The sequence below is a fragment of the Syzygium oleosum genome, unplaced genomic scaffold (genome assembly GCF_021117445.2).
Source record: "Syzygium oleosum isolate NSW1041296 unplaced genomic scaffold, Sole_v2.1 Sole_v2.08, whole genome shotgun sequence".
NCBI classification, from domain to species: Eukaryota; Viridiplantae; Streptophyta; class Magnoliopsida; order Myrtales; family Myrtaceae; genus Syzygium; species Syzygium oleosum.
This window is the reverse complement of record NW_026607492.1, coordinates 767,548-784,119: the sequence shown is the minus strand read 5'-3', so window position 1 is coordinate 784,119 and position 16,572 is coordinate 767,548. Positions and strand designations below refer to the sequence as shown.

At 45.0% G+C, this 16,572-nt stretch overlaps 2 protein-coding genes and 1 pseudogene across 4 annotated transcripts; 1 reads left to right on the top strand and 2 right to left on the bottom strand.

Annotated features, from left to right (window-relative positions):
* The first annotated feature begins 109 nt into the window (after window positions 1-109).
* On the top strand, window positions 110-8,089 carry LOC115672680 (monosaccharide-sensing protein 2-like; annotated as a pseudogene).
* Window positions 8,090-8,588: 499 nt separating this feature from the next.
* On the bottom strand, window positions 8,589-10,132 carry LOC115672681 (homoserine kinase). Its single transcript, XM_030594568.2, has one exon. The coding sequence runs from the start codon at window positions 9,862-9,864 to the stop codon at window positions 8,761-8,763; it is 1,104 nt and encodes a 367-aa protein (XP_030450428.1). The 5' UTR covers window positions 9,865-10,132; the 3' UTR covers window positions 8,589-8,760.
* Window positions 10,133-10,463: 331 nt separating this feature from the next.
* LOC115665494 (glutamate receptor 3.2-like) lies at window positions 10,464-15,294 on the bottom strand. Of its 3 annotated transcripts, none has more exons than XM_056313681.1 (8): window positions 14,966-15,294; window positions 14,729-14,837; window positions 14,022-14,297; window positions 12,568-13,910; window positions 12,207-12,484; window positions 11,907-11,938; window positions 11,420-11,814; window positions 10,464-11,117 (listed from the first exon to the last, which is right to left on the bottom strand). In XM_056313681.1, the coding sequence occupies exons 3-8, from the start codon at window positions 14,275-14,277 to the stop codon at window positions 10,665-10,667; spliced, it is 2,757 nt and encodes a 918-aa protein (XP_056169656.1). In that variant the 5' UTR covers window positions 14,278-14,297; window positions 14,729-14,837; window positions 14,966-15,294; the 3' UTR covers window positions 10,464-10,664. The 3 variants fall into 3 exon arrangements, with proteins under 3 accessions (XP_056169656.1, XP_056169657.1, XP_056169655.1); XM_056313682.1 differs by having other exon boundaries at window positions 14,729-14,833; XM_056313680.1 differs by lacking the exon at window positions 14,729-14,837 and having other exon boundaries at window positions 10,465-11,117; window positions 14,966-15,293.
* Window positions 15,295-16,572: the final 1,278 nt, after the last annotated feature.

Here is a 16,572-nt window from a genome sequence, read left to right as displayed (position 1 = left end):
AGAGAGAGAGCAAACAGCAACAGATGATGTCAAGGAGAAAGCTGACGTGTAAGACAGTGAGAAGGCCATGAAAGCAAGCAAGGTGTCTCCCTCTCTGAGGCCAAGGGCTTCTTCTCTGTATCATCATAGTCTTGCACAGTAGTCACAATTTTCCTACACTGCCCTCCTTTTTCTTTTCTTCTTTCTTGTAAGAGTCTCTGGTTCTTCTGGACACGGCCATACCGAAATTTGATGTATGCTTTTTAACTGGAGGAACGAGAATAAACAAGTGGGTGTTCATTCCCTAGCAGCTGAATTTGCAGGACTCGATGTAAAGGAACCAGCTTTGCCTGTTCCGGATCAGCAACTTTTGCAGTCTCTCTGTGAGTTTTGACTGTATCCTCGTAGTTGTAGTTCAGATGTATACAGAATGAGCAGAACTGTGCTTATAGCCGTTGTTGCTGCCTTTGGGAACTTGCTTCAAGGATGGGACAGTGCTACCATCGCAGGTAAATATTCATACTCGAAAGGGTCACGCTTTCAAGCTTTTTAAAAGAGAAAAATATTCGGCCTGTGTTTTAGTAACAATCAATACACTAGGGGATTGCATGGAGATTGGTGATTACTGGTGGTTGATCATGTCCACGACTAATTTGTTTGTAATTCTGCATCAGGGGCTATATTATACATAAAGAGGGAGTTCCATCTGGAGAGTGAACCCGCCGTAGAAGGGCTAATTGTGGCCATATCGCTTCTCGGAGCTGCTTTAGTCACCACATGTTCTGGAGCCATGGCTGACTGCATAGGCCGGCGGCCTATGCTGATAATGTCATCCCACTTTTATTTGATTAGCGGTCTCCTGATGTTCTGGTCTCCCAATCTTTACGTGCTGCTCTTGCCAAGATTTGTAGGAGGGCTTGGAGTAGGTTTGACCGTCACTCTGGTTCCACTCTACGTATCGGAGCTGGCCCCACCCGAGATAAGGGGTCTGCTGAATACCCTCCCCCAATTTTCAGGCACCTGCGGGACGTTTGTGTCGTATTGCTTGGTCTTTGGTTTGTCATTGATGCAGTTGAGATGAGTGAAATTTGTATATATTACTTGCATTGAACTACAAGGCCAAGTCCCTTTATATAGGGAAAGAATGAACAGTAAACCTAAATGAATGAACAGTAAACCTAAATTACATATTATGTTTAACATCCCCCGCAAACTCAAGATGAGTTGAAACAAGTCAACTGGAGTTTGGAGAGAAGATCTAAGAAGCGCCCAGGTGGATGTGTCTTTGTGAAGATATCGGCAATCTGATTAGCTGATGAAGTAAAGACAAGTCGTAGAGTGCCACGAAGAACATGAGAGCGGATGAAGTGACAATCTATCTCAATGTGTTTGGTGCGTTCGTGGAAAACATCATTATGTGCAATTTGGATAGCACTGCGATTGTCGCAATGAAGGATTGTCCCACTATGATGACGGACTCCCATATCTTCCAGTAGCCATCGCAACCATAATAACTCCGATGTGGTATCAGCAAGAGCTCGATATTCAGCTTCTGTACTAGAACGAGCAATAGTGGATTGTTTCTTGCTACGCCAGGAGATAAGTGAAGTGCCCAAGAAAAAACAATAACCATATCATCAACATATAGAAGCAGGAGAATAGATCCACGAGAAGTATGTTGAACAAAAAGAGCGTGGTCATGGGGACTAGATTTAAAGCCAAGAGATGCCATGGTGGAGCTAAACTTGGAATACCATGCACGAGGAGATTGTTTCAATCCATATAATGCACGACGTAATCGACACACTTGGTGGGAAGAATGAGTGTAGCCAGGAGGAGGTACCATATAAACTTCCTCGGTGAGATCGCCATTTAGGAATGCATTTTTGACATCCATCTGAAATGCAGGCCAACGCTTAACGGCATGACAAGAGAAGATGCGAATGAAGTAAGACGTGCAACGGGGCAAAAGTCTCTTCATAATCAATGCCATATTCCCGAGTGAAGCCTTTTGCAACGAGGCGAGCTTTATAGCGGTCCACGCACCATTTGCTTTTGTCTTAATCTTGTACACCCATTTACAACCGACGGACTTACCGGGAGGCGAGCAACTAAATCCCAAGTATGAGATTTGTCTAAAGCTTGTAACTCATCTACCATTGCCTTCTGCCAAAGAGGGTTAGTACTAGCTTCTCTGTATGTGCGAGGTTCATGAAGGGAAGCTATTGTAGAATAACAATGGTAATCTCGAAGCCAAACGGAAGGTTGACTTACTCGGTGGGGCGACGATCGAGGATGAAGGAATGACCGCTGGTGGAGAATCCGCGGGAGGTGCGGACACGTCGAAGTGGCCAAAGTAGGGTCACCGTAATGTCCCGCTTCAAGATGAGAGAAATGTACATCCGGAATGGAAGAGTCGGATGTGGATGGAGGTGTAGTGTCTTACGGAAATAAGTCCACGAAGGATTGGTAAAGAAAGGAACATGAGTAGAGGGGTCGAAGGGATGAATAGAGGAGAACATCTTGTGTTCCCAAAACGTGACATGACGAGACACACGAAGACGATTGGAAGCGGGATCCCAACATCTATACCCTTTATGCTCAATACCATATCCAAGGAAGCAGCATACATGGGCACGAGGTTCTAATTTCGTGCGCTCATGTGGATGAAGGTGCACAAAACAGGCACTACCAAAAACACGTAGAAGAGTGTAATTTGGGACACTACCATACAAACGCTCGTAAGGAGAGATGTGACCTATAATAGGTGATGGAGTACGATTTATAGTGTAAACAGCAGTGTGACAAGCTTCCCCCAAAACCGTTCGGGACAAGAGGCGAGATGAGCAGAGTGCGTACAACATCTAAGATATGCCTATGCTTACGTTCAGCTCTACCATTTTGTTGAGAGGTGCCAGGGCAAGAGCGATGAATGATAGTACCATTTTGAGAAAGAATCCGAAGAAATTCTGTATCTCTATATTCCATAGCATTATCAAGATTTGAAAAATCTTAATATCTCGTGAAAATTGGGTTTTAACCATAGCAACGAAATCACGATATATACGAGAAAGTTCAGAACGATTTTTCATAAGATAAACCCAAGTATACCGAGAATGGTCATCCACAAAAATGACAAAATAGCGAGAGCCACCCATGGTGGGAGTGGGGGAAGGTCCCCATATATCAGAGTAGTAAAGTGCCTTTCATGGATAGAATGGATAGAATGGAAGTCTCAATGCCAATTCAGACTATTTTGAATGGTTCCAATTATATTTTATGGTCTCAAGAGATATCAAGTTTCTTAAAAGGACGCCGGCTTTGGCGTTATGTCACTGGACAAATTAGGGAACCTACTAGAATTGCTGAAGAAACTGATGATCAATTTGTGGATCGTTTGGATGAATGGGATAGTAGAAATCATCAGATTCTCACATGGTTTCGAAACACTTCGATCCCATCTATTCGACTCCAGTTTGGCCTTTTTATACAGCCAAGGAAGCTTGGGATCTTCTTGATCGTCGTTATTCTAGTTCGAGATGTTGCCCATCAATATCGGTTGTTAGGGACTTTATATCACATGCGTCAGGAGCAAGGTCACCCATTAATGATTTTCTATCATCTATGCATGCTATTTGGGATCAGTTGACCTTGTGTGAACCACGCTTGGAAGGGGATAGTAACATTCGCAAAGTTGCTGAACATCGTGATCGTATTCGTGTCATGCAATTTTTGATGGCTCTAAATGATGAGTTTGAACCTGTGAGAGCTTCCATTCTACATAGAGATCCCTTTCCCTCTATTGAGACAGTTGTATCGATTTACTTGAATGAGGAGACTCGGCTAGCTACCTTGAAAACGCAACGTCTGCTTGTGCCTATATCCATGCCCACGGATGCGTTTGCCGCTTCGAGTTCTTCCTCCATGCGCCGTCCATTTTGCAAACATTGTCGCCGATATGGTCATATGGCATCAAATTGTTATCGGCTACGACCTATGCAATCCACAGGATCGACCACTCAGCCTCGTAGCCGAGGTCCCTCACGAGGTCCCTCCGTCGGTCCATCCGCCAATGCTACCACCGTGAAGCTTCTTCCCATGGATCGTCCCACACTAGTGTCTCTAGAGGATCTTCGCACTATTCTCCGAGAATCGGTACCTTTACTCCTCCTATTCCTAGCACCTCTACTATGTCTACTACTCCGTGTATTTCGATTCTTGGTTCTTTGATTCCGCTTGTTGCAATCACATGACATCAAATTCTGCCTTATTTCAGTCTAAATCCTCCGCTTTACATGCACCTCATATTCTTACTGCCGATAATTCACATATGAGAGTTAGTCATACAGGAAACATTTCCACATCTACATTATCTTTAACTAACACATTCCTTGTTCCTAAACTCTCACTTAACTTGATCTCGTCGGCCAATTGTGTGAACTTGGTCTTGATATTCACTTCTCTTCTCATGGTTGTCGTGTGCAGGATCCTCGGACGGGACAGACACTTGGGACAGCCGTAAAGTGGGCGTCTCTTTGAGCTTGTTTCCCTAAATATTCCGACCCCTTTTGCGCTTGTCTTTGCCACAGTGTCCTCTGAAACTTGGCATTCTAGGTTAGGTCATGCTTCCTTTTCTAGGTTAAGCTCTTTAATTTCGAGTGGTCATTTAGGTTCTTTGACACTAAACATTTTGACTGCCTGCCTTGTAAGTTGGGAAAACATCATGCTTTACCGTTTCAGACTAGTGATTCTGTGTCTCATGCTCCTTTTGATCTCATTCGCTCTGATACCAAGTTGAGATGAGTGAAATTTGTATATATTACTTGCATTGAACTACAAGGCCAAGTCCCTTTATATAGGGAAAGAATGAACAGTAAACCTAAATGAATGAACAGTAAACCTAAATTACATATTATGTTTAACAGATGCATTCACCAAGTTGGAGATTGATGCTTGGAGTTCTTTCCATTCCATCCTTTGTTTATGTTGTGTTGGCAATTCTTTTGTTGCCTGAGTCTCCACGGTGGCTTGTGAGGAAAGGGCGAGTGCTTGAGGCCAAGAAAGTTTTACAGATGATACGCGGTGCAGAAGATGTTTCTGGTTAGTCTTTTCTTTCCTCATGGTAATCATTATTTTTCGACACAAACTGATCTGGGGTGTGTAGGACCTTATAAAGTTTTCAGTATAATCTTTTCACAAGGAGGCAATGTGGATGTAGGGCGCGCGCATGCGTGCGCATCTGTCTAAATATCCCCAAACAGAAACTATCTGATCCGCAAAAAATCGATGGATACCAAGTTATGGTGACAGATGGTAATTGGGTACTTTTAACGGCAACATGAAGTGTTCATTCAGTTCATGTTACTAAGGTTTCTTGATAGATTATGAATTAAACTTTGCTATCACCAATACATGATTTCTTTTTTAAGTGTAGCATTGAGGTTCAGAGACATGAAGAAAGATGATCAATGAAAGTGAAAGTAGGATAGCACAATTTGCTGTTACAGACGTTAAGTTTCTAGAAATTATGTAGCCCTCTCTGGAAAACCCACCAGATTCCTCTGGCGCCCGCTCGAATCGAATTTCTTGCATCAGCTGCTATAGGAATGGCTATCTTTCCCTAATTTGCTCAAACTAACGCCATTGCTGTACACGTGTCCAACATTGTGTTATGTCCTGCATCTTCCTGTTAACAGGTGAGATGGCTCTGTTGATGGAAGGAATAGGGGTTGGACGTGACGCATAGAGGAATACTTAATTATAACCGCCAATGATCTTAATGATGACCCAGATTTGTCTAGTGAGGAAGATCAAATCATGATATATAAACCAGAGAAACGTATCTCATGGGTTGCCAGACCAGTCACTGGTCAAAACACCCTCACCCTAGCATCTTTGCAGGGAAGTCAAACCGTGCGTTTTGTGGATCCCCTCGTTAACCTCTTTGGTAGGGTCCATGAGAAACTAATGGAGATGGCAAGCATGCGAAGCACACTATTTCCGCACTTGGGAAGCCTGTTCAGTGTGGGAGGGCAGCAGCAGGCGAATGGAGATGATGAGGAGGAGATTATTGGCTTGGAGGGTGACGAGTACCCATCTGATGCTGCAAGTGGCGATTCCAATGATAATTTACAGAGCCCATTGATTTCGCGTCAGGCAACAAGTACTGAGCAGGAATGGATCCCACTGGGTCAAGGCAGCGCTATTAGCATCGGACAGGGTAGTTTGATGCAAGGAACTGGAGGACCGGAAGAGAGTGTGGACATTGGCCCCGAGTGGCAGTTAGCATGGAAATGGCCCAAGAGAGAGGACCAAAGTGGAAAGAAGGAAGGATTTCAGAGGATTTATTTGCGTGAATGGGGTGTCGTGGGCTCGCGGGCGTCTATTGCTTCTCTTCCTGGCATGGACCAGCCTGCAGATGGGGGCCTAGTCCAGGCAGTTGGCTTGGTTGGCCGACCGGCTCTCTTCACTGAAGAGCTGCTGCCACACCGTCCATTGGGTCCGGCTATGCTTCATCCATCAGAAATTGCAATGAGGGGACTATGGTGGAGGGACCTATTTGAGCCAGGAGTTAAGCACGCTTTGTTCGTTGGCGTAGGAATTCAAATACTTCAGCAGGTAAAAAGTTTGGGCTGCTTTCTATTTCGAGCTTGAGTAGTGAGTTGTTGCAATCTAGGTTATTGAAGGCGTGATGCGGTGGCTGGCTACCATGTCGATATGTTCATGCTGTTGACAAGTTCACAGGATTTTAGACCCAAATTTCATTTTAAGCATCTGGATTTGATTCGTTCCTGTGTAACTCTGCCTACGGCAGCATAAGATGCTGAATAACAGAGGTTGTCGGGTTGAATTTTCTCTCTCCCTTCCCGAAATAAGCGCACACACTGAGACATGCTTGCACGTGGACACACTAACAAGCTCAGAGTTTAGCTGATGTAGATTCTGAATGCAGTTCTCTGGAATAAATGGCGTTCTATACTACACTCCCCAAATTCTTAAGCAGGCTGGTGTTGTAGCTCTTCTTTCAGAATTGCGCATTAGCTCAGAGTCAGTATCTCTACTCCTTAGTGCCATCACGACTTTGCTGATGCTACCCTCCATTGCTGTTGCTATGAAGCTCATGGATGTATATGGCAGAAGGTACATTTATCAAACTTAAAAAGTTTTGCCATATTAAAGTTCTTTGTAACATTAATTCAATCTTGTGGGTACTGCTGTTGGCAGACAGTATTTTGTATTGCGAAAGTTGCAAGGATTCTTTTATATTTGCTTGAAATAAGTTTGAAATGAAAATCTGTATGGTAGTCTAAAAAATATTCTTCTCTTTCTCTTTTCTCATGTCCTTTTGTGGTGATTTCACTGCACAAATGGCTGTGTGTTTTCAATTTGTATCACCTTCTATTGCTTCTAATTACTTTTGGTTCTTCCTCAATGGCAGGAGCTTGCTCCTGGGTACGATCCCCATGCTGATAGTATCACTAGTCATCGTAGTGCTCAGCAATGTGGTAAATGCAGGCTCTGCTGTTCATGCAGTGATCTCTACCATCGGTGTCGTCCTCTACATCTGTTTCTTTGTTATGGGATTCGGTCCAGCCCCTAACGTGCTCTGCGCAGAAATCTTCCCCACCAGGATGCGCGGTCTCTGTGTCGCCATATGTGGCCTCGGGTTTTGGATGGCCAATGTTATTGTCACCTACTCATTGCCGGTGATGCTCAGATCGGCGGGCCTGGCAAGCATTTTTGGCATGTTCACAGGGGTTTGTTTCTTATCGTGGGCCTTTGTTTTCTTGAAAGTCCCCGAAACCAAGATCATGCCCCTTGAAGTGATCCCAGAGTTCTTCTGTGTTGGCACGAAGCAGAATTTTGCTGTTAAGAACGAGTGATCCAGCCACTGCAATTGGGATTACAGGTTTTGTATCGATGTTTTATTTCTTGCTGTTTTGTTGTTCATAGCAACTGCTATTTGTCTGGGTTGTAATTAAGTGATGTTCTTGAACCCGGGCTTAGCATTGGTTTTGGCTGATTTATTTAAGTTTTGCTGAACATTGTGTATTGGACATCATGCTCTGTCAGATATGCAAGTTGAAGGAAACACGATTTGATTTACGAACTCGTGAATAGCAGAAACAAGAATGAACCCGCCAAGTCCGCGAGCCGAGATCATCATCATCAGCAATTCAGCAGCACTAGGCATCGGTGCCTGCGGAGCAATATAAAGAATACTACCAGTACAGAGTGCATATGTACGATGAAAGAGTAAGAGCCATTTTTGTCCCCTCTTTTCGACAATACTGGTACTGCAACTACAACAAACAAATCCCAGTCTTTCTCTGAACCAACAACAAATCTGGACTTTAAGCTTTTTGATCACTGAACTAGCAGGAAAAGTTTGTTCCATCCTAGCCAAATTGCTGCATGAGAAAGATAACCCAGATTTTATGACCATTATATTATTGCTGCATGAGAAAGATAACCCAGATTTTATGACCATTATATTTGTTGCTCTCTCTCATTTTCTTTGTAACCCCCACACAGATGGAGAGAATTTTTAGCAGGCACAGGCACTACATTAGACGGTGAAGAAGCATCTCCGAGATCATATCAAGTGCTTGCAACAAAAGACCACTCATTCATAGACGACAAATCTGCATTCTGAGCACTGATTGCACTCAGACTCAAATTGTAATTGTCAACCAAAATTTCAACCCACAATCCCTCATGAACAAAATCACTCCGAGCACCAATATCACAAGCCTAAGTAGCAAGAATCAGCAAGAGCTATCATCGTGGAATGCTGCTGACAAGCCTAGCACCAACCCTGTCCAGCCTCCTCACCACAGCCTCCGCCCTCAGCTTCCCTTCCACCATGAAGGCCTCCACCATCCGCTCCCCGATGGCCCGACCCCTCGCCTCATCATCCGTGACCGCCACTGCAGTCGGCCCCGCCCCGCTGATCGTGCACCCAAACGCCCCGCCCTCGATCGCGGCCCTCTTCACCGCCTCCATCCCCGGGATCAGCGGCGCCCTCCTCGGCTCAACGATCTTGTCTGACGACAGCGCCCTTCCGAGCCCCTCCACGTCCCCCTGCAGCACCGCCGCCACCAGCGCCCCCGCCTGGCTGCTGTTCCACACGTGATGCGGCATCCCGATTTCCGCCGGGAGGGCCGCCCGCATCTTCTTCGTCGGAGCTTCGAAATCTGGGCTAGCCAGCACGAAAAAGAGCTCCTTTTCGGCTGGGAACTTAAGCGAGAGCAATTCTAAGGGCTCGTAGCTCCTGATAAGCACGAACCCGCCCATGATCGCCGGCCCCACGTTGTCGGCGTGGTAGCCGGAGACCTTCTCCTCCGATTTCAGCCCGGCGAGCACCAACTCCTCCGTACTCAGCCTCGCCCCGAAGATCTCGTTGACGGCGACGGCGGCCGCGGCGGCGCTCGCAGCGCTGGACCCCAGCCCGCTCCCCAAAGGCAGGCCCTTCTCGAGGGACAGCGAGAGGCCGACGGACCGGACCCCGAGCCGCCGCATGACCTCAATGGCGGCGATCCCGGCGCAGTTCCAGAGGGGGTTCTTGCTGAGCTTCCCGGCGTTGTCGCCGGAGATCTCGGAGATGGAGACCTCGCCCGGGTGGACGCCGGGGTCGACGCGCGCGGACACGTGGTCGCCGAGGCCGTCGACGGCGCAGCCGAGGAAGTCGAAGCCGGGGCCGAGGTTAGCGACGGTGGCCGGCGCGAAGGAGCGGACGGAGGTGAAGACGGGCTCCGGGTCGGTGGACAGGAGCTGGGTCTTGGAGCATTTGACGAGGAAAGGTCGGGTCTTGCGGGGCTGGTGGGGTTTGGGGAGACAGAGCGTGGTGATGGGTTTGAAGGGAGATTGGTTGCAGATGGCCATGGTCGTTCTGCCGAGACTTTTCGCCGGAAGGGGCGGTCGGCAGCGGCGGCGGCGGCGGCGTTGGTGGGGTTGCAAGAGCGCAGAGAGTCTGCAGTGCGTCTGTGTGCTTCTTCTTGTCTACCAAACCTTATAAGCATGGATGACGTCATATTTCACGCTTTGCTCATCTTTTCTTGTATAAAGTTTCTTACTTTTATGAGCAAAACGTTGATTGAAATCACAAAAATGAACATGCGCACAAACTAACATCGTTTTGCATTCATCCACTGTCGGATTGCAATGAACTTTCAAGTCAGTGTTTCTCTAAAAACAGGCCCTTTTGTATTGTGGAAAAGACTTATGCTTTGTAAGTCTTTTCCGGCAAAGGAAAAGACGTACAAAGCATTTCCCCCTCACTGCCTATAGCGCGCATGCACTGCTTCTTCTTCTTCTACTTCTGCATCAGCAGCACAGGCATTAGCTGCTCCTAACTCCCGCAGCGACGGCTGCTGTGGACTTCTAAAGTAAAGCCCGTTCGACTGGCTTGGCGTTCAGCGACAGACTGCTCGCCTTCTGTAATGCCCAATCCAATGGAATGGCGTTTCGGAACGGAACAGAAAAGAAAAACGATATCTTCGATAAAAATGCTGCACAACAAACTGGTCGCCTACTGTAAGGACCGCCATTGGGTACTGTTCTTCAGGGCATGAAGTGAAACTCAACACTCGGAGAATTCTCGGTTCTTTCTAGATCATAGATTGAAAATAAGCAACCAAGCTGTTATTAGCTATAGAAACTCGTAAGGCCAGTAAATCCCCTGTTCAACGTTGCCCCAAGACGTCCAGTTCCAGTATATCGGACCCATCGATCGACTTAGGTTCCCCGTATCCATTTATAAGGTGGTTGTTTCGCTTTCTCTTCGACTTGCTCCGGGACTTATCCTCCTTCATATCCACGAACGACATAAAATTCTGAAGGCGCGCGGAACGAGAGCTTCCATGAGTGGATGGCTCGGGTGCTTGATGAGAATGCCGTTTGAACTTGCGCAGGATGAAGAAGAGGTACAGGAGAGCAGCTACAAAGCATGAAACCCCGCATATAAGGAACAGGCCCCAGAAGCTCTGGAGATGAAGCTGGTCAGATCCCGAGTTCTGGGAACCGCAGGCCTTTTTGGACAGCCACCGCTTATGGATCTTCTGGAGCTCACCATTCTCTGATAGAGCGAGCAAGGCAGTGGACATGTCGATGGCTAGAGGGGAGTCTCTAGGGAATGCCTGCAGAAGAATGATTAAAAGTAAACTGGTGTTGGAGAATATATCACAACATAACAAGGGATATACTAAGTTATCGAGGAACGGTCGTCCTGTGTCAATCTGTCATCCCTTTTTCGGCACAGGATGCACAACTGAGCATAGAATCGGAAACATGACGTTATATTGAAGTTAGATTTCCCTCGCTTTCTTTCATAGAAGAACGTATCGTATATTAGTGATGATCAACTCCTTCGGATTAAGAGTTGTAACTTCTAAATGCGTTATATGTTAAAAGCTGATGAATATGGTCTCGAGATACTCACGAAGCCCCACCCACTTTTGGTGAACTCTTGGCCCCTGATTGAGAACTGGCAGTGATTTGAAAGGAAGAGGTCTATGTATGGTTGTTCGTCAACCACAGCAACAACTCTTCCAGACTCGAGGGCTGATGCATATTCCTCTGGTGAGCCAAGCGCAATAAGTCTTGATTTTGGAATGCTCAGCTCCTCAACCATATAGTTCTCTGCAAAAGACCCCACTTGGAAGCCGATCGGGGAATTGCTGATTATTAACGAATCTATTCCTCTGATCGGTGAGGATAGCTGTTGAACGGTCAGGATTGATGTAAGACTCGCTGTATAACTTGAGTTAATTATCAAAACCACGAAAAGCCAGATGATCAGCACTATGCGACCAAGTGTGCTTATGGTGTTTTCTCCTGAAGATTTGAACACATTTAGAGTCACAATATGCTAAAGTCGCTTTAAAAAAAATTTCAGTTAAATTATCATGCATCAAAGTAAGACTTACTGTGGGCAAAGAACATAGTAGAAAAGCTGAACCTGTAAGAAGAGAAAGTAGCGCAGATCAGAAGTTGCAGGGAGCACCATGAGCAGTAATTAATATGACCTAATGCAAAGCTGATGAGGCTACGCATTGAATGAAGATTTGGCCCTAAACGATCAACGTAGGATAATCCTCAAAGTAGAGCCTAAAATACTGGCAAAGCGTACAAACTCCGTAGAAGAGAATGAAAACTAGAGATTTACTAGCAGTTTTCATCTTGTAAAGTAGAACAGTCCATGGCATTTCCATTCACCCAATGCTCACCATAGAATTGTCATGACCTGTTTCCTGGGAGATCCCCGGAACTCATCGTTAATTCTGTGTTCAAGAATCCACACGACTGCTCCTACAATGAGGAAGAAAACTCCTGTGACAGCCCACATCAATGGAGTGAATGGACGCAAGAAGGCCCAAGGACTAGAATTCAACTTCCTCACAGGGGCAACAACAACTAGACCCGACTCAATGTAAGGCTGAGTAAAATCTGCAATCTTTGTTCGATTTGTGACAATCGCGATATCTCCCACAGCAGCATCGAAAACCTGCAGAACAAAATGTGATCAGCAGACATAAGGTAGACTCTCTATAATGGTAAATGTAGTCCTCTGCCTTGGAACCAACTCACATCTGCTGCAATCATATTTACGAGCTCGGTGTAGCTAGGATTTTTGAGACCATCTCCAAACAAGACAAATTCGTATGGAACTGCATAAGGAAGCAATTTTCTGGCAGCAAGAAACACGTCTATGCAATAGCCCTGGACGATGTCAGTACCATTGATCTGCTCGACAAAGTCTCGGTAACTAACTCTCCTTGGAACTCCTATCCTTAGTCGCTTCCCATTATTCGGAAAAACCCAACCGCGAGGCTTGGTACTGGTGCCTCCAGGCCAAATCACACTGTTCAAATGTTGGTTCGAACTAGAACGGTTTGGTGGTTTGGCATAAAGTTCTTCAGGAGGCACAATGGAAAGCCCGGAGTAGTTGGACCAATATCCTATCTGGCTATACCCGTTTTCAAGTACATTAATGACGTCATAAGAAGGATGTACTAGAGATCTGTCTGGATTAAATTTGATCGGGCCACTCAGACCATTCATATTTGTCTGCAGGACATTGTTAAGCAACTGCTTCCCTCCATCAAAAATGCTCAATGCCTCAAGATTCAGAGTTCCTCCCCCTAAGTTTTTTAATATCGTGTCATTAGAGAATGAGATGTTGTTTCCTTGATCCAGGAACGTTTTAACTGCACGAGCAATCATCCATACCGTATCATAGGCATAAAGACCATAAGGGTTCATCCCAATAGTACCATTGCTCAACGATTTCCACCTCGCTGAAAAATCTGCTTTCCTCTTAGAGTCGGGTGTGTGGAGCCTAAGTGCAAGAGCTCCCTGGATAGAGTGGGCATCCTTTGAGGAAAGCGATGAATCAGAATCCAGAACACTAGACAACCACGAAGTTGCGAACCAGACATACCCACTGTCCATCATGCCAAGCCTCTTGGCCACATCAAAAACCAAAAGACCCGTCTTTGTGAATGTATGCAATACGATAACTCGGGATTCCATCAGTTTTATCTTATTCAATTCATCTATAACATCATTCTCAGTTGCCGTTGGATCTGGGGGAAGAGCCGCCTTATATATTATTTTGCAGCGTCTCTCCGCAAGTTGATCACCTAACACAGTGACGCCATTCCTGCTATGATCATCGTCGGAGAAAATTGTAACCACCTCTCGCCATCCGTAATAGCTGATCATATCTGCAACAGCGATCATCTGGAACAGATCGCTGGGTGCAGTTTGAACGAAGTAGGGGTACTGGAGGGGAGAAAGCGTGGGGTCCAGTGCAGTGAACGACAGCATCGGAACATGTAGTTCATTTGCAAGATGCGAGAGAATGTGGGCCATTCCTGAATTCTGTGGACCTATTATTGCAACTGTGTCCGTCTCCATGAACTGCAAAGCTGTTATTTACAGTTAACAATCAAATAACCATCAGATTAATATTGACAGGGAAGAGATTATACTGATGAAAACAATTCTGAATGAATAAGAACTTCCAGGAGAATGTATACCGCCAATGATGCCAAGAAATCCACTGAAATTGGAATCGTGCATGGATATAGACAGTCTGCGTCCACCAAAAAAAGTTGGATCTGCATTGACATCGTTCTCTGCAGCCTTCATGGCGATTTGAGCGACTTTTCCATTGATAGTAGAAAAGGTGAAAATAGCTCCGACATTCACTGCATCTACATCAGGTTTGGACTGTCCTAGTGACAATTCTCCAAAAAAGAGGACGAAAATGCAGAGAAGCCAAACCAGATCCATTGTGATGCTAGATCAACAACCTAAGACAAGCACCCATCAATATGAGTGGGTTTTTTTTTTTTTTGGTCAGCATATGAGTGGGTTTAGGATTAAATAGTAACCTCATCTGAGGAATACTTCAATGAAAACATGAATCAACAGCCTTTCGATAATTTTGTAAATCTACCGAAAGTGGGAAGGAATATAATCTTGATCAAGGCAAGTTGCCAACTTGATTTTTAAAAAAAATTTCCCTCCCTTAGACCTAGGATGAAAGAACCAATACAAGCTAGGATAGAAACAACGTACGAGAGACAAAGAGAACATTAAGCATATTGTTTTTTGACTTTTGCAGCAGGCACAGCAAAAGAGGGCCAGTATGTCCCTTACTTCTTCCAATCTATCAATTACGTACAAAGTGAAAAACCATAAATACCCATCTGAGAGAGTGCCAAAAGAACACTGAACTCACTCTGAATGACAGCCAACTTCACTGAAATCTGAGAGAGTGCAATGAGAAACGAAAACCCTCCATTTTCCAGAAAAGCAAGGGAGAAGCATTAAGTCTCAAGGAGCCCTGACTTTCATGTCCGAAAAGGGGAAATCAAACTCTTTTTCTAATGCCAATATACCAAACAAAAAGCAACACTCACGAGAGAGCAGCCAAAAAAAGAAAGAAAGCTTGTTAATCACAAGAAAGAGTACTCACCTGGCTCTGCGCTGGACAATTTCTTTTGTTTCTTTATAATTAGGAAGGGAATACTTGAAGCAGGAGAAAGAGAGCCATCTTCTGACTTGGGCTTACGCGAGCATGTGAGAACAGAGAAGAACACCCCGAAGTTCCCTTCTTTTTTTTTTTCTTCCCCACAAGAATTACAGGGTTGAATTCTTTGCAGATGGAGGGGGTCCTCAGACTACTATTTTAGTTTTTATGGGCCGGCAAAAGGGAAAAACCAAAAAGGACAATGAGATAGAAGAAGAAGAAGAAGAAGACGATGCTGATATCATGATGATGAAGAAAATGAAGACAGTGGTCAAGAACCACAACCATTGATGGCGTTGTCAACCTGGTTTAATGCGATTAGTCCATATGTATCGTGAGAACGTCTGCACACACTCTCTTCTTGGTGGGGACTTGCTCTTGCAGGTTGAAATAGTCAGCGAATTTACTTTGGAGCTCTGCTTTTGATTTAAATATGCGTTTATCTGTTAGTTTACCGCATGATTGCTTCCTCTCCCTGTGCAATGCAATTCAACTTTACTTGTTTTATGTTATTTTTTGCGAGCGAATGTCCTTAGTGCAGCACTGGGGCTAGTGCGGTGAGCATGAAGTCGAGTGGGATGAATAAAATAATAATGCAGAGTATTCGCCACGAAATTTATCGAATGTTGTCCCCTCAATCGTGGCTTTCTGAGGAGTGAGTAACAATCTAACTATGGCCCCAACATTTGATCTTGGCCGCTGTCATCTGCATCGTCTTCAAGAACTCAAACAATATTTAGCACATTGTCTTTTGAGATTTGATTCTGACATGTATGTCTGTTTATAGCGTAATATTTGGACTTTTAAGAAAAGAAAGAAAAAAAAAAGAAGAGGGGTTGAAAAGTCAACAAAAAAGCAAACAGTAGACATCTTCAGATTAAAAGGGGCCGAGAGTTCCGGCGACCGAGAAAACGAAAGGAAAGAGAGGAAAAGAAGAAAAAAAAGGAGGAGAGGGAAAGGGGAGAGGAAGGAAACAGCTTGCGCGTAAATGCCTCGTGGACCTCCGCAAGCTGATGCAACTTCGTATAGTAACGCCGGATAAGTATTCAAGCTTCTCGTTCGTTCAATCAGAGTATTTTTCGAAATTAAAGCATAATTTTGGAGTTTAGTGAAAATCAAGCCGCGAAGTCCAATTTTTGAGTCGTTGAGCTATGTATATATATAGAATTAGTAATTTAGGATACCATGGAGCCGTTGGATTTTATGAAACTCGATTTGGATTTACCATTTGTCTTAAACGAATTTTTGAAGTTAAGCGCACGTGATGAACAGTGCGCGATCGATTTTCGTCGGTTTTTGGCTCGATTTTGGGACGGCCAAGTGGTGGGTCTTCTAGTACTTCGAAAGATCTTCATTTTAATTGTAAGCTTACTTGGAACGGGATTTGGCAGAGAGAGTTATGGCGCGATCAAGCTTCGCATTGCGGATGGTTTTGGATAATCGTTTTAGATGAGCGATTTGTGGGCACCTTTGAGTCATTTGTTAGCGGTTAAGCTTAGTTTAACCGAGTTGCAGTTGAGGTAGCGTTTTACTCGATTTTAACGTTGTTTCTC

Excerpts from the sequence above, each read along its gene's own strand:
- LOC115665494 (XM_056313681.1), bottom strand. The coding sequence starts at position 14,277 with ATGGATCTGGTTTGGCTTCTCTGCATTTTCGTCCTCTTTTTTGGAGAA. Across the intron at positions 12,485-12,567 it reads TAAATATGATTGCAGCAGAT|GTTTTCGATGCTGCTGTGGG; the intron begins GTGAGTTGGTTC and ends TTTGTTCTGCAG. Across the intron at positions 11,118-11,419 it reads CCAAAAGTGGGTGGGGCTTC|GCATTCCCTAGAGACTCCCC; the intron begins GTGAGTATCTCG and ends ATTCTTCTGCAG.
- LOC115672681 (XM_030594568.2), bottom strand. The coding sequence starts at position 9,864 with ATGGCCATCTGCAACCAATCTCCCTTCAAACCCATCACCACGCTCTGT.